General features: G+C 35.0%; 2 protein-coding genes across 3 annotated transcripts; one reads left to right on the top strand and one right to left on the bottom strand.

Moving 5' to 3' along the window:
* Window positions 1–232: 232 nt before the first annotated feature.
* LOC147076567 (uncharacterized) lies at window positions 233–16602 on the top strand. Of its 2 annotated transcripts, none has more exons than XR_015069319.1 (3): window positions 233–453; window positions 1806–1952; window positions 5482–7610. XR_015069319.1 is itself a non-coding variant. In XM_085940336.1 (3 exons), the coding sequence occupies exons 1-3, from the start codon at window positions 319–321 to the stop codon at window positions 16193–16195; spliced, it is 423 nt and encodes a 140-aa protein (XP_085796462.1). In that variant the 5' UTR covers window positions 233–318; the 3' UTR covers window positions 16196–16602. The 2 variants fall into 2 exon arrangements, 1 of the variants encoding a protein (XP_085796462.1); XM_085940336.1 differs by lacking the exon at window positions 5482–7610 and adding an exon at window positions 16055–16602.
* On the bottom strand, window positions 15638–17958 carry LOC147076566 (uncharacterized). The gene is made up of 3 exons (XM_085940335.1): window positions 17440–17958; window positions 16462–16558; window positions 15638–16020 (listed from the first exon to the last, which is right to left on the bottom strand). The coding sequence occupies exons 1-3, from the start codon at window positions 17442–17444 to the stop codon at window positions 15673–15675; spliced, it is 450 nt and encodes a 149-aa protein (XP_085796461.1). The 5' UTR covers window positions 17445–17958; the 3' UTR covers window positions 15638–15672.
* Window positions 17959–18377: the final 419 nt, after the last annotated feature.

Below are 18377 nucleotides of genomic sequence, written 5' to 3'. Positions count from 1 at the left end.
CAAAAAAAAAGTTTTGAGCGAACGGTGGTCGTCTTGCACCACCTTGCACCTCACTGCGTGCCGGTGCCCATGTAGCCGATATAGGTAGGTACTGGATTATTTTTGTTAGGTCGGGTAAGGTTTTCATTCTAGAATAAAATTTTATACAAATTGAATTTCTTTTGCATAATGATTATAATATAATGGCAATACTATCAGCATGTTTCGTCTATGGTAAAGCGCGTCTGTCACTGTCTGTATCTGTCAAAAAAATATCATCTGACACCTGCACTTTTTTAGTCTGCTGCGATAATCCAACGCACGCTTTTGATATAAAAGATGGACGTGAAACGCGAGCCGGATGAATTCGAATTTGATGCAGAATGGCAGGTGCCCTTAAACCATCAAATTAACCCTGTGACCAATATTTATATAAAGCAAGAGATTGCCGACGGTTCCAGCATTGCTTTTGAGGTTAGTTTTATGAAGCTTATGTCTTTTATATCACCTGTACACATCCATGGATTTACTTGCAGCAATAGTGGGTATTTTAAGTACTGATTGTATCTCCAATCTCATTCTTCAAGAGTAAGCGAGACGCGATGTTGTCCGTTTATGGTACTATTTGACAGTCATAAAAATTGGTTGTCCTTAAAATAAGTCGGCGTAGTTCGTTTTTTTGCCGGCAGGTTCGCAACTATCGTTCTACTGCGCAGACGCAGATATCGAATAAATCCAACTGTTGCTTGAAAATACAGAAGCTTCCGAACTTTTTTGATTCATGCATGCATGTAGGTAAAGCATTATAAACGTGTCAATGGTGTTTGGTTATGTTTGCGGACATTGTCATTAATTTCCTACACGTATTTATTTATTTGTAAGCGTTGCAAAATTACGCGTACCTAGGTTTACTATATTAAACGTATCCAAATTTTTAATAAATCCACTATGTACCTCATGGAATTACAAATAATTGGCTTGCGTATTGTTTTTTTCTATACAAATAAGCTTAAAAAATGAATAATAATATTTTGACATTATTGAAATATGTTTTATCCTAATATTTCAGTTCGTATTATTGGAATTTTGATAATAGCCGATATAGGTACTGGATTATTTATTGTTTACTGGTTTACTGGTTAGGTATAAGTAAATGATAATATGTATCTATCGATTGCGCGAAGACAGACATAGGTTGATCTGCTGATCCAATTCATCGGAATGCAGAAACCGATATTATTTGATAGTTTCCAACCATTTGGTCAAGGCAGTTCTTGTGGTGCTGTGCGTAAGTCACTGGCCTTCTATCCGGGAGCTCTGGGTTTGATACCTACCCGGTGAGGACACAATTTGTGATGTTTGTGATTGCTCAAAATTACTAACATCTACATTGTACGAAAAAGCAAAGACATGGGTATTAATAATAATTTACAGAAACATATAAGTATATATTTTGTAACATTATTTGGAGTTTTAAGATAACAGTGTCCTATCTACAATAACATAGTTTTGAGATAAACGCAAATAAAGATTTTACTACCATGTAATTCATCAAATATAGAACACTTTTCTCAACTATAACTTGGAAACGGCTATATGTACAGCATAAAGCTTTATTTATAATTACGGCATTATCGAAACCGGTACTAAATCAAAGCATGCACTTTTTGTAGTCAGGCGCCTGTGATCTTTAGAAATAGTACTGCAATGGGAAATAATGCTTTTGCGATGAATATACTAACTATTATTATAAATCATATTAAAGTGTGTGATATTCCATAAAGTAAGTTTGATTTAATGAAATAATAATATATTGTTTTTTTCAGAACTTTCAAACAAGAGACATGGTAAATATTAAATCGGAACCCGAATTTCAGCGAGTGGACATCAAGAAAGAGTTTATTGAAGATACAATTAATTATAAAGATCCTCAACCAAGTTGTTCGTATTCAGAATATAGCCCAAGAAAACAGGTAATACATTTATTTGAACTATGTACGTACTTTACAATGTAGGTAGAAACATGAAGATATTGTGTTTCTTTCTCGTATCTAGCCTATAAAAATGATGATTACAATAAAACAAATAGGTAAACAAATAGTGGATGATATCATTTAGTGACATAATGTGTCATGATAATATTATGCATGCAGGAGCAGCTCTGCCTTAAAGGTTCATAGGGACCATTCCCACATCGTTATCATGTGGAGAATGCGTAAAAAACTTCCGAGATTTTTATCATTGTCATATTATACCTATTTGATTAAATAAATTATTTAATTTATTCCATCTATCTAAACCCGTCGAAATTTTAGAGATATATTATTATTATACTAATAAATAAAGCAATAATTATAAATTATGTAATAACATCATAATGATTACGCGGTATTAAAATATGCATGTTGGAAGAATACACAGATACAAGTCTAGATACTTACCTACTTACCTACATAACTGTTCCTATTCATCTTAGTGCCGTCGAGGTTAACCGATATTATTTGACAGTTTCAAACCATATTGTCAGTAATTACAGCTGGGAAGGAATGCTTCCGCGGTGAAAAGTGTATTTGTGTGGCAATTAATGGCCCATGCGCCCATAATATGAGGCACAGAGGCCGTATAGCATTTTATCCTCGCCTTCTGTAGTATTCGCGTGTATATACCTGTTAAGGAAGAGCTCGTAGACATTCGTCAAGGTTCTGAGAGAAGAAAGAAAGAAAAATAACTGAAAAAAATGGGGTTATAAAGTGATTTCTCCTACGAAATGACGGAATCAGCACCACAAAATATTTTATTTGTTATAGCTATGCAGACTATCTTTCATCTCTTACTCATTATTTTTGTTAGCCCACCGTGCTATTCCCTCCCATGAGCACATTATGGTGACCTCAGTTTTAGGTATCGGATCCTCAGACATGCTCAGGCTTAAAAAATACTGATGCTTTACATCCAGACGTAGAGCCCCTTGATTCCTTTCGATTATGATAGTGTGTGGTGGGGGCAGCTTATTTCGAAGTGTCTATGTTTGTGTTGACGCTGGAGACATAATTTGACTTTACTTTGTTTATTTGTCCGTTGTTAGCGTTCCAGTTAGCAATCTGCAGAGTTGTTGGCTGTGTGGTGTTAATAACTATAGTGGATTTTGTATGCTGTAACTTAGTGGAGCAATTCATAGCTTTGGGCAGGGGTAGCTCTGAGTTTCTCAATGAGTGCCTCGCGGGGTTAACACTTTGGGAGTAATTGGGAGAGGTTGCCTTATTGGTATAGTGAATTGGCGGATTGGGTAAATATGGACTGGGAACGAGCCGCTGCATTAGGGGTCTGCGATTAGTGGTTACTTGCCTATTGCAACACGTCTCGGCCATGACTCTTTATAAAGTTTTCTAGCAGGGTGAGGGGTTTTCGGGCAACCTTTGTAATTCGCAGGATTTGGACCCTCACATTTGGTTCAACGGCTGGTCCCATATGTAGGAAATTTTTGCAAACTAAGGAAATTAGTACAGACGCTCGTCATTAACATTGTCTAAAAATTACCGAGCGCTTCGGTTCATAGACTTTCCATTTTCAACCACTGCCTCCGTGACATTCTCACAAGCGTTTTACCCGGAAACTCGTCAAAATGAATATATTTATTTTTCTGTTATAAATACGATCTGTCTTCAGGTTTACAAATTAATACTTTTATTGCAAAGTTTTAGTATTGTAAGTTCTGATATGATCATACTTGCAGTAACAGCCGGCGCTGCCCAGGAGTAGAATGGCTTAATATTTAAAAATAAAAATTCCAAATTTAATAGGTCGAGTGCAAAGGACGAATTAAAAAAAGTATGATTTTTATTTTTAACATAATATAGTATAATTTTGAACATATATTGTATTTAAATATCGTAAAAAGTAGTTCGTATTCAAATTATTATTTTAACCCTTTTCTATATTATATAAATATCCAATCCATCATTGCAGGGCTTTTCGATATACAATATTTGTGGCTTTTCCATTTGGTGCCAAAATATATAGATTTTTACATCTCCCTAATCGTGATGCGGCTACATACAATTATCCGTGAGTGAAGCGATCCGATCTAATATGGAAGCACTGCGTTGCCCGCGCCGCGACGGCTCGGTTGGCTTCCGATTAGCGATTCTAATAACACAATTATTTGTATCCAACTTTACCATTTGACTTCCGATCGTGCTGAAATAAATGCCAATATTTTTTTAATGTACGCGTTCTAGCGACATTTTTAATAAAAATGGGGGGTGCAGCATTAAATTCCGCGAATCAAGGCCATGTATGCGGCGGCATTTTCCGCAAAAACCGTAAAACTGTCCCGGGTTGCAACGGGTTAAATCTGATTCGAGACCACGACCACGTACACCGGCTCGTCGGACTCCGTCTGTTTCTTGTCGAAATCTGACTGCGCGTGTGGATTTGTATAAAGAAAAACTGACACGACGGTAAAACAAATATATAGATGCATCTACCTATAATCTATGGCAGCGATGGCATACCTTTTTTTGCTTACGCGCATAGTATTCGTAATAATGAGTGGGGTATGTATATTTTTTTAAACTAGATTAGCCTTAGGTTAACTAGTAAAATCAGTCACAGAGAATAGGTAGATAAATTATAATTTAGTATAAAATAATATGTGATGGTCCACAAACAGCGGACACAAATAGCGTAACTAATGAATCAAATTAGATCAAATATTAGGCACAGCTGCGATGAACATCATTGGATATCGTTAAAAAAGAAAAATACATTGTTAGTATTCGTATAAACATAAAGTTGGTAAATCGATAATTTTGGAAAAGTTATTATTCTAACTACTATACCAGAGTTGGTTGAATACATACACATGCATTTTAATTTGAGTCAAGTTATCAACTGTCAAATTTCTCTTCGGTTGATTAAGTGACATTGTTTCGTTCACCGCGTCCATCTTGAAACGCACGATTATAAGTTAAACGGAAAATAGCCGTACACATGGCGTAATCATAAACAGTACCAATGGGTCATATAATTCAATAGAATGAGAATGCCGCAAGCAAACGTACCTACTATTCCATTGTGCAATCTTCATCGAATGTACCAAAATGTAGTACCTTTTTTTACTCTACTCACTTAAGAGATAGGATAATGGTTGAGTTAAAACAATAATTAATTCGCCTAAAGTACAATACGGCCAACTCAAATCGATATTCTGTACAATGAAACGTGAACCACAGTTACTCAGGGCCGATCGAGATCAAATTGAAGTCTGTATTAGAGCGAAAAACTAACTGGATTACGACACCCACGTTCTATATTATGAAAACGACATGTATCTAAGAACAAAGTTTTTAAAATTATTTTCGCGTAGATAAGCTCAATTAGGAATCTTCGTAACTTCAGTAGATAATTAACTGCATACATGTAATGCGGATGAATGTTTAAAAGATGGTTACGCTGTCTAGATCGTGTGGTGCTAATAATTAAACTATAAATGTTTTTTAGGATAACGCAGCAAATCTCAAGTCGTCGGAAGAAGAGAAAATTGATGACATCATACAAATCGACGAACAAAATATTAAAAAAGAACTCGAGGAATTCAACAAAGGCTTTAAAAAAACACGTGGCACTATTAAACGAAATGTTTCGAAATCATTCCCCGAATTAGTGGCTGTTATAGAGTTGGAAAAAAAATATTTTCATGTTAATAATTTTGTGTGCGGTATATGTGATAAATTTTTTGCATCGATAGACTTGCTCGAGTTTCACAATGTGTTGCATAAAAATATAACCTACAAAGTCACTAATAAGGATCTAAAACAATGTAAACGTAGTAAATGTAAAGTCTCGTGTCACACGCCATTTAAAAGCGACGAATCTAATTATTCTAGTGACACCTATAAACCTAAATTGCTAGATACCGGAGAGAAGCCATTTCAATGTAATCAATGTGATTATTCTTGTAAAATATCTTTCTATATGAAATTACACATGATGACTCATTCTGGTATTAAGCCATTTAAATGTGATCAATGTGATTACTCATGTATAACATCTGGTAACATGAAACGACACAAAATGACACATACTGGTATAAAGCAATTTAAATGTGAACAATGTGATTACTCTTGTAAAACATCTGGTAACATGAAATCACATATAATGACACACACTGGTATGAAGCCATTTAAATGTAATCTATGTGATTATTCTTGTAAAACATCTAGTCATTTGAAATTACATATAATGACACATACTGGTATAAAGCCATTGAAATGTCATCAATGTGATTACTCGTGTATAACATCTGGAAACATGAAATCACACAAAATGACTCATTCTGATGAAAAGCCATTCAAATGTGATCAATGTGGTTACTCGTGTATAACATCTAGCCGCATGAAATCACACAAAACGACTCATTCTAGTTAAAAATAACTACGTGTTATGTTAAATGCAATTAAATCCTCTTGTTTAACATCCCTTCACTGAATTTACTGACAATGAAACGCATCCCGGTGATAAACTTCTTAAATTTGTTAATTTCATTTTTCATTCAATTACCCCGGGTCCCATGAAATCACACTAAATGATTTAACTTTGTGAAAGACCATTTATTTACGGTGCATGCCATTACTCATGTATAAAATCTAGTTATACGAATTTACATAACATGACATGCTGGCGAAAACCCATTTAAATCTGGCAATTTAATATGTTCAACTATTGTTTTTATTCTACGAATGGGACACAAGATTTGAGATTGTTACTTTCTATATATTGAAATAAACATAATTTGAAAATACGTCATGCATATTTACACTATAAAAATCATTTTGTACTAAAACCGATAGCCAACATTATATATAACCCAATTCTATAATCATTTTATATAACAACCATTAGTTAACATCGCCGTAATTAACTAAGATGCCCGTAGATTCATTGGGAAAGCATACTGGCGGGAATCCAGCCGATACAGATTCAAGTCCCGCGAGTGTCGCATTTTTTGTTTGATAAATAAAGAAATCCGCCGCCTGAATAATATCTTCAAAAGTGACCTCTCACTGTGCCTATAGCGCAAAGTGTTCAACCAGTGTGTGCTTCCTGTGATCATGGCGTGTGAAACATGGACCCTAAGTAAAAGAGAGATCCAGAAACTTAGAGTAGCACAACGTGGTATGGAGGAGTGCATGCTGGGCATAACGCGAAAGGACAAAAAGAGAAATGAGTGGATAAGGAAGCAGACAAGGGCTTGCGATGTAATAGAGTTTATTAAAAGCCTTAAATGGAGATGGGCTGGACACATAGCTCGAAGAAGAGATAATCGTTGGACAAATCTAGTCATCCAGTGGTATCCAAGAAGTACAAAACGTCCACAAGAAAGACCTAGAGGCCGCTGGATCGATGAAATGATAAAGTTCTGCGGAAGTACGTGGCAACGCAATACACAGTACCGAGAGAAGTGGAAGCAACTTGAAAAGGCCTTCATCCAGCAGTGGATAGATTCAGGCTGATGAAATAATGAAATACATAATATACATAATAATGCACGAGGAAGAACTAAATGCACATAGTATTTACATGTATTTGTATTATCAATATGATTTTATAATATTATGTATTTACTGATATACCTATACAATATACCTAACACAATTATTATACGATAATAAATAATTAATGTGATAGATGAGCTTGTTTTATTAAACATAAAAGTTTCACATTGAGCTTGATATTTATTTGAAAGAGCAAGTTGTCCGTCAAGACTAAAGCTTCCAATTAACCGGAGGAAAAATACTACCCGGTTAGCGGTTGTTTTGCGAAAAATTAACCAGGTAACCAGTTATAACCTTCGTATTTAAAAAAATTAATTTTGAAATATTGTCGATATTATTTTTTGCACATTTTTTCTCTTTGACTCTACCATTAGACGTGCATTTCAGCCACCTCTCGATCAATAAGATATAGAACGAAATGTTACCTATCCCCTTTGCTGAACCCACGTCCATGCTCTGGATCGTCATATTGAAAAAGATCATGTGACTCGTTACCACTAAACTTACCAATCGCTCATGCGGGTACATAATATAAATAATTTTAATAATATTAATTTTATTGTTGTAGACCTAAATATAATATTGTTAAGACATAATAAAGATTTGAAGTGAGTATTAATTTTGACATTTGATATTGATTGCATCTTTGGTGCCTAAAACTTGTGTGGAACAAAATGGGTGGAATTCTAATAATAATTTAGACAATAGTTGACAATGATTGCCCGAAAGAAGACCATTTTCATGACGAATGGGAAATTGAGGATTTAGCTGGGATGATAAAATACACGACGTGTTGTTTAATTTATAACAAATACATAAAGTTACAGAATGACAAAGGTAGAGTGTGGTAGATCACTGCATTCTGATACTAGATAGCGGATAGTTGATCACAGCCTAATTCGAATTGGACATGTCTGGTAAATTAAGTCGTTATTAACATTGCCTACTAATTGTTCATCTTTTTAATAGAATTGTTTGGCATTTTAATAATCAATAATTCACAGTAAGTCAGCAATTAATACTAGAAACAATTAATTAATAACAAACAACTCTCGTGGTACAGTGAGTAAGGTACAGGACACAATATTTATATTGTGATTTACTCAAAGCCTGGGAGTTTGTGAAGGTTTGAAATTACTAACCACCTTGTACGAAAGAGCAAGGACATGGTTATTAATAATTCAAAAAAGGGTATGTAGGTACTATCACGTCTGAAAGGAGGGTATGTAGGTAAGGTGGGAATTGTGACAATTAATCAGATTGTAACGTAGGGAAAAGAGGAGTGGATTGGAATTGGATGGGAAATATATAGGCAGGTGAGCCTGGGTACGGGGAGCGTGGAGGCGGTATAGGAGTGCGGCAGAGCATGAGACTAGGGGAATTGCAGGGTCGTGGGTGGTTTGACATTACCTCTAAAACCTCAGTTACCTGTCCGGTTACTTCACTCATTCGTGTATGTTCCTGTAATATAGAATACATAAAATTGCAATGATAAATATCTCGGTTTTGAGCGCCACTCTATGAAATGCATACAGACAATAGTGATAAAAGGTAATTTAAATAAAACGCGTGTAAAGAATTTTAACAGAAGAATAATTAATATATATAAAATACTATCGGGCGAGAGTGTATAAAGGTGTAAATTAATCAAATCAATTACGAGCGCCTAACGTAGTATAATATTCAGACAATTTAGAATACAAATAAAATGCTAGTTCAGTGGACCGTAACGTAATGAAAATATTAATAAATACCACGAAACAAATATGCTCTTCAGCTCATCTTCAAAGGTTTCGAGACCATGGGCTTCCTTTGATCTCCTGGCCTGAGAGGGACGTCCTTCAATTGGCCATAATCATCGTCTCCAAAATGTCAGGAAATCAAAGCCATGGGCCCCGGTCCGAGGGCTCGGAACTTAACCGCGGACTTCAGGAGGTTAACATATTGTCAAATTGATTCGAATTGATTAACAAGCAACGAGGATAACATGACAGTACCTAAGACTTTAGGTCATTATTGTCAAATACCTACCCTACCTGTCATATTTAATAGGTACCTATGATTATAATTTCGTACCTAAATGACAGATACAAAAAACGCTTGTAGGTATACCAGGTACTAATTTATTTAAAAACATATTACCACTTAAATAAAAAGTGGTTTATAATTTTAACCAGTTAACCGCGTGAAATTTCCCGGTTATCGGTTAGTTTAGAAACCCGCGGTTCGGTTAAAACCGGTTTGGAAGCTCTAGCCAAGATCCTTCAAGCACGGCCGCCTACAATAAAATTTTAATAAGAACTAGGGCTGAAAACTTTACGAAGATATTCTTTATTAACATCTCATGGAAGATCGACGAAGTTTAGTTTTAGCGTCCTGTCGTTCCTCGATTCAACAAATTCCTCTCGAATTTGTAGGAAAAGTGCTTTCATAGAATTTTCGGCATTGGTTGCAAAAGGATTTAGAATCCAATCGTATTGCTGTTCCAGATGCTGTATCGTTGTGCCAGGTCCAAATTAATTGCTTGTCTTCAATCGTGATCTGGTAGATCGTTAGGTACATTTGTCCTAGGTAACTAATCATTGTCTTAACTCCTCCTGCCAAAGTTCGAGCTTATTTTTGAATCCTCATAGGTATTTTATCGGAGCATGTCAATATATTTTCATTCCTACCGTGCATTTTTTTATTATGTTTATTCATGTGCTCAAACATATCAGCCTTATACACAACTTTGGCGACCTCGGTGGCGAAGCAATCTAGCCAATGACATTAATATGGACGAATCATCTGGGAAATAAAATGACACTCACTTTATTGTCGGGTCTGCCGAATGGCATTAACTGTTCTAACGCCATTACAATATGGGTGATATTGTTATAAATTCCCGAGGTTCTTTGTCGGGTCTGCCGAATGGTTCGGTTCGAACGGGTTCGCTCAAATGAACACTTAGGTACACTAGAAACACTGTTCTAACGTCATTACAATAAAGGTCATATTGCTATAAATTCCCGATGCGCATCGCATAATGGAAATTGCGTAACGTCTACCTATACATGCGAATTTACTTGCTAGCTACTGTATTAACACTCCCGTTGCCACGATGGTCTCGCAGTTTAGAAATGACCTTAAATCATAGATACCCCACTTATTATTATGTATATAAACGTCTACTTTTAGCTATTTGTAGATAAAATATTTAGGCATAAAAAGAAAAATATATAGGTGGTTGAATTGAATGTTTTATATGTAAAATTAATCATTTTTCGAAAGTCTAATCAATATTTTGATAAGACAGTGATAGGGCTATCGAGAAAGATATACGTTAGAGAAACGCGCATAATAGTAATGTAAACATGAGACACTATTTTAAAATGTCATTTGTTAGTCAGAGATAGAAATGTATGTCTTTGTTCAACATAATTCTGTGAATAATGCAATCAGTTATAGCCTCCCATAATATATCGAACCTTGAAGTATACATTGTTCAAATACATCTGACGATAAACGCCAAAGCAACCCTTAACGCAATGTTATTAGTGTTCATTTTACCGTGTTAACTTCGCTACATGTGGCGTTTATTCATAAACAATTGACGAAAAGGATCCAATGCTATTGACCATTGTCTAGTCAAGTCATAAAACCTTTTTTCCCGGATTTAGAAAACAGACCCTTGCTACAAGGTTTGTAAAGATTACATCAGTTTGTGGGACATAGGCAATTGAAAAAAATTCTCGAGCGGGCTAAATAAAAACAGCACAGCATGTGGCGTGGCGTATTCACATGTTCTACATGTTTATACTATTATCATATTAGGCAATGCAATATGTTAAATATTGGCAAGGGTAATATTATTTCATTCTGTTTTAGAATTTTAGGAAAATAATACAATGCGATAAATTTCATAATATTGATGTACCTACCCATTCAAATGTTGTATTCAAACCCAAATATTAAACCCGTTTAAATAAATACCCTGCATTGAAATCAGACAGCTACAGAAAATGTAGGTATGTTCTAATGACTAGCATCAATAATAATATATTTGTATCTATAGTTAACTGTAGCTTTGTAAATTGCGGTGCGGTGCGGTTAATACGATATTCTAAAATATCCTTTTTTTGACGATATTACTAATACCTACCTATATTAGTTTTTTTTAATTATAAAAGATTATAAATGAGACATTATTTTGTTGGTCCATGGTTGAACCGTAATAAATTGTATTGTCGTCGTAAATCACTAATAATAGCTTTCATCCGAAAATAATAATGAGTCAGCAAATGCAATTCAAGTGCAACTAGGTAGTACACGTGGAGTTTCTTTTGTTTATGAAGTAGACATACAGTTGCAAAAAATATTTTATAGTGTTTGCAGCATTTTTATCTTTTAATTTTACAAGTACCAATAATAAAATTATAAAGTAGGTACCTACTTACATACCTAATATGTAAATAAATAATCATAGTGAACCTGTTGTGTTTACATGATATTGTGTTATAATATTATATATTATTATTAACTATATATAATAATATGTCCATAATATCGGTGGATTGTATGTACGTACAAGAAATTCATATTAAGATTACTGAATCATTCTAATTTCATAAGTACTTACCAAATAATATTATTATATAAATAAATATTATCATACTCAATCTGATGTAGGTATATACATAATAATATACTATTATATTATTTCTCAGTGGTGAAGTGTGGAGGTAGACTGTTAAGATCCGACATAAATAGTGCATTGTGAGTCATACGTACCTATTTGTTTTTATTGAACTAATACTACAATAATTTACATAATATGGTGTTATATAGTTTTTAAAAATCAGATAAACCCAGGCCGAAATAAAACCATAATAGTTTCGGTACGCTTTGGGCAATCCTACAATTTTGTGCACTCTTTTTCATTCATACTTCTCTTTTCGTTAAATATAAAATACATATTATTATTACACGTCATGTTGTTGGTATTTTTTAACTCTTCAAGTGAAGCGCCTAGTTTCAGAAGCCTAAAATGGTTTTCATAAAATTTTGAGTTTGATATATATTTAGATATATGTTTTTGTCCACTATATATTGGACAAAATGTAAGCAATAAAACTTAATGTGTTCATTAAAATATATCGAAGCCAATATTATTTCATAATATGCTAGGTATCTATTATTTTATGTGGCGAACGTAATAACGAACGCCTGCACACGTGTTATTCTACCTTACAACACCCTCGTCCGCTTCGGATGAATTAGCCATCCCCACTCTCCGTGAAATGACAGCGTGTGTTCGTTGTTCCATTTAAAACAGATCGAGACACACCGTGGTTTGGCTATGACGTACATTTATCGATGTCCGATTATTATACACGATTATAAGATAATTGCATGTGATATACACAGAATAACATGTTAAACGATGACTAAATAGTATTTAAAAACATACTTTACCTTTTGAAGCAATCAATTAGCTTTTAAAATGCCTTAAAATGCCAAATTTCTAGCGGGACACTGAGTGGACGGCATGGGAACGGGCGTATTTTTTTACCATGGTAAGGGAAAGGTTAAGTGCGTTGTCCATTAATAATGTCATTGAATCTAGCCAAAACTTTGCCTCGGGATGGCCAACGTACTTTTGCGTACTTACCTAAAACAATACGGATTCATATTCCGATCCCATTTCCGCTCAGACAATTTTAAAATATGGAGTCCTCGTCAACAAAACGTATACTTACCTAATAATTATTAATTGTGCTCGGCTTTTAAAATCTGTTGATTTAACGACTTGAAGTGCAAATTTTTCAGCCATTATCAATTTTGTAATCAATGTTCTCAGAATATCACTAACCAAAAATCGTCTATACAACTTTTAATAGTATCTATCAGATGACAATGGAACTTTACTCACTTCCTTGGCTTTGTTAGGCCCATGACATCGAACAATTTTCATACATGTCGGCTTAATAAGTATTTTACCTAGTATATTGTGATTTTTTCTATATACGTATTTACTTAGTTTACACACATTTTTTTTAATTTTGGAAAAATCTGCCATTTAGCATGGGCGTACAATACTATCTAAACTAAACCATCGAATAAAAAAAAAACAGAAAGCAACGTACTGATTTATTGCAGTATAAAACGGGCAACTAAATTCGCCATCTTGGAAAGCGACGATTTTTCGTAAACAAATACCTAGGTATCACGTAGACTGTACGTGTAGGTACCTACGTACGGTAAATTTCGTATGCGTTTGTAATTTTGTGTAGGTAGGTACCTACCTACCTAATTTATGTTTGTGTATCACCCAATAAAGGCCTTATTTGCCAGCCTTTCTGATGACCGTGATTTGTACATTATGCTCAATCCTTCTTTTTTTTAAGTGTCTATCTGAACCTACCTATATGTCATTGAATAACATCATGACGTTATCGATGCTATCTCTGTCATATATTTTGTATCAGTGACAGTTGGCAGCTCTCCTCCTAACCACAGATAATATACGAAAATTATCACGTGCCAGCGCCATCTTTAGATTGATTCAGTGCTCCCAGCCGTACTATAATTATAGTATTTTTACTATAATTTTTGTCCGCGTACTATGTACGATATAAAACAGTTATAGGACGCCCAAACTACTATAATTTTGAATATCGGAAAAAATATGTAAAAAGTAGGTACTAATATTTCGATATTTCCGTTTGACAAATTGGTGCAAAGTACTATAATTTCACAATATAAGAAGATTTTGGAGAACTTAGAAAAAAATTGCTCGGATAACGTAAAAAAATCCCTTGAATGGTAAAAAAAAAAAATTTCAAGATTTATTCGGTAAGCAGTCGGAAGAGGCACCAACATAAAAAAGGGTCCTGGAGTTACAGAAAGAAAGTTAGAGAAACAAAAAAATCTATACACTTTCAATAAATGACAACGCGTACTATATTTTTTCCCAAAAACTATAATTTTGGAGGCTCTGTGGAATTATACACTTTGAAAATATGGCAACACTGATTGAGTCGGCTAAAGCCAGCGCTCCATTGGCGAGCCAAAAGTCCGACGACAATAAGTCTTCAGATTTTTCTACGTTCTGCTACTGGCCAACAGACGTTCAACGAAACGAGTATATAATTAATTTGACGAGTAAAACAGTCGACTTTGACAGCATAGATAATATACGTATATCTGACAGTTAAATCGTGATGGCGTTAAATGATACCGACGTTTTATGTTTTTTGGGTTATTGGGTGGCAGATAATGTAATAACGAAGCAAAGGGTACACAAATACTGGGTGAAACATTGGATAAGGAAACGAACGACATTATCCCACACAAATTTAATACGAGAATTGCGTTTGCAACCGAGCGATTTCCGCAATTATTTGCGAATGTCGGAGGATGTATACACAGAACTGTATAATTTGGCCTCCCCATTTATTAAAAAAAAAAATACTATGATGAGGGAAGCTATTTCTCCTCATGATAGATTATGTGCAACCCTGCGATTTTTGGCTGCCGGCGGAACATTCACTGACTTGCATTATAGAACTGCGATTGGAAGACAAACTCTGGGCAAGATAATTCCCGAAACTTGCCAAGTCATCATTGACGTTTTGAAAGGAGAATATTTCAAGGTGTGTATTATATTATACGTCATCTAATAAAGTTGGGCAAATTTACAAATATATCATTAACAAGTAGACATTGGTTGGTCTTATAAAGTGAACGTTTAGTGGATTGTTTTACCTATATAAATCATAGACGGCAACATCATAAGAATGGCAGACAAGATGCATTTGAGATAGGTATATATATAGTCACAAATAAGGCCATCGTTGACATGCTAAATATTCAATAGACCATTAGAATGCTGTACCTAGCCAGGACTCTCCATATAGGCTGTAAGCAAGCTGCTTAATTATTCCTGTTGAATGTATTGTAATACTAGTCATATTCTTCGAAAAGCAAGCATGGAATTTGATTTCTAAATGAGGCCACATAATAATATAGGTTTGCTAACATAGCTCAAATACTTACCATTTGTTGTATCGCTTAAGCTAAGGTTTATAGGCATAAAAACAAACAAAAAAACAAATATTTTTACAAGATATTTATTCATACAAAAAACATTAATTTATTATACCGGCTTTTGTACATTTTTGCTTAATATACGATAAACTGGTTGAGTATGAACAGTAGTTGCTGGCATTATTTTGTCACTTTGTCCCATAAAGGCAACTTCATGCATCAGCTTCTCGGCCAGCAATCTTTGTCCCTGTGACATCGATCGTAGTTTCATGGCCATCATTTTGCCAAAAACATCAAATTCATCTTCAGTCTTGCTTAGTTTGTCGGTGATTAATTCTAACACTTTGTTGGCGCTATCATTCGATTTTTTTCGTTTGAACGATGGGGGTTTTGGTGCTCTATTGAGATTCGACCTTGGAGTAGTCGACAACGTGGATGTTGAAGGCGAATATTCTATCTGTAAATAAAATGTTGATTATTTTTTGTTGCAGTTCCCTGATACGCACGAAGAAATGGAGACGATTGCAGAAGAATTTAATAGTAAATGGCAATTTCCAAATTGCCTGGGCGCAGTTGATGGGAAACACATTGCAATCCGTGCCACCTGCAGGCGCCGGCTCCCACTTTTATAATTACAAACATTTCCACAGCATTGTTTTGGTGGCGATTGCAAATGCTAATTATGAATTTATTTATGTTGATGTTGGAACAAATGGACGTATTTCTGATGGAGGCGTACTGAGAAAATCTGATTTTTTCAAACGTTTAGACGAAGGCAGATTAAAAATACCTGCACCAAAAAAATATTTTAATACTACCGGGGCTGTCACATGGCAAGAAAGTATGATAAGCAATAGATAAATTAAACCAATGTAACAATTTAGTTAAAATGTTTTACCTCAATACAATCTTCGTTGTTTAACGAGTTGGAGTAACTCTCATCAGGAGACATGTTTTCCAAATCGTCCACCATGCTGGATATTGAGCTCGATTCTGTAAAACAAAATGTAAATTGTTAAAATACAACATAATACTCAAACTTGTTTTTTATTATCTCTCCCCTAAGTACCCATTCCTTCATACGGTTAATATTGATATTGGTATAATTGGTGTAATCCAGTATATCGGGTATTTTCAAAATGTGTTTTCCGCTGTATTCCTCATAACCAAACTGTACCATTAATTTTGATTGATGATTGACGATTTATTGATTGTCTCTGAAGGAACCTAACTCGAGCGATTTTTGATTTTATGATCATTTCTTTTCTTCTTCTTTCGACCATGTCCGATCATAATATGGACCTCCACGGAGTGGAGGTTTGTATTGACAGATTTTGTTTTTACGAGAAATGGATGTCAGCCACTTGCTCAACATATTAGGTCCATACTCTGACTCATACACAAATTGAAATTCAATGTGTACTTGTCAGACCCAGGATTTGAACCTGGGACCCGACCACGACTCAATAAGCCGCGCTTCCACCGCCATGATCGTACCTATATATTATTATTTCTTACCTACCTCAGCAAAGAATAAGTAATTTTATTGTGACTAGAAATGATTCATAGCTGTATGTTTTAATTGCTTAATAGTTGCTAATCTAATGCGATGTCACTTTCAGAGCTACGACAATGTCATAGTCTGCACGTGTATAATAAATAGCTTTAAAGCATTCCCTCGTACCTATATATTATTATTATTTATTACCTACCTCAGCAAAGAATAAGTAATTTTATTGTGACTAGAAATGATTCATAGCTGTATGTTTTAATTGCTTAATAGTAGCTAATCTAATGCGATGTCACTTTCAGAGCTACGGCAATTTCATAATCTGCACGTGTATAATAAATAGCTTTAAAGCATTCCCACGTATCTTCCATTTGGTCGTTCAAGAACTCCAAATTTTTATAGTACCACAGTTTGGGTAGATATACTGCGTCTGTGCCGGCTCCGCTTCGATATGATGTCCTTACTTTATTTCTCTCCTTTCTGTAACCCGACCTCAATGTCTGTATTTTCTTTTTGACATCGTTGACCGTTGCCTGCGGCTCCACTTTGATTAATATTTCCAAAAGTTCCGCATACGCCAAGGACTTGGCATCACGATTCTTGTATAGTGGGCTGGTCGTCTTCCACAACGACGGGTTGTCTTTAAAACAACTAATAAAATCTTCCAAGAAACTTTTCGAATGCACTCGTAGATCTATCTACCATTGTTGTTTTCGATGTCCGAACACTTTGAATGACAGTAAAATAATGATGGCGCTCATAGACTAATATATGGCGCTGTCGTCCGTCGGCATAGATATAAATAATGTGACGGTAAAGCGTGGTGAACGTACGAATTTCAGCGGCTCGGCGAGTAAAATATCAAACATGTTTGAAATCCAACGAGCCTGGTCTGCGGATTAAAAAGTCCGCAGACCTGGGGTGCTCCACGCGAAAAAAAAGTCCGAAGACTGTAAATCGTCTGACTTGCGTGCCAATGGAGCGCCGGCATAAGTCAGCTTTGCACGCAGTGTTGCCAACCGTACTATAATTATAGTATTTGTACTATAATTTTCGTCTGCGTACTATGTACGATATAAAACAGGTATAGTACGCCCAAAATACTATAATTTTGAGAAATCGGAAAAAACGTTCCCAATAGAAGAAAAACAGCGCCAAAATAATCCGTGAGAAGCAAAAAAAATAATCCTTATGTCTAAAAAAAGGTGACTTTAATTACTTAAATAGCGATTTCCAAACTGGGAGGCGCGAAAAGTTTAACACAATTAATGTAGCCACAGGTTTGCAGTTTGCAAATGCATAGT

The sequence above is a fragment of the Rhyacophila brunnea genome, unplaced genomic scaffold (genome assembly GCF_057557595.1).
Source record: "Rhyacophila brunnea isolate RB1 unplaced genomic scaffold, BYU_Rbru_1.0 scaffold_13, whole genome shotgun sequence".
NCBI lineage: Eukaryota > Metazoa > Arthropoda > Insecta > Trichoptera > Rhyacophilidae > Rhyacophila > Rhyacophila brunnea.
The sequence above is the reverse complement of the archived record's forward strand: the minus strand, read 5'-3'. Positions and strand labels throughout refer to the sequence as shown.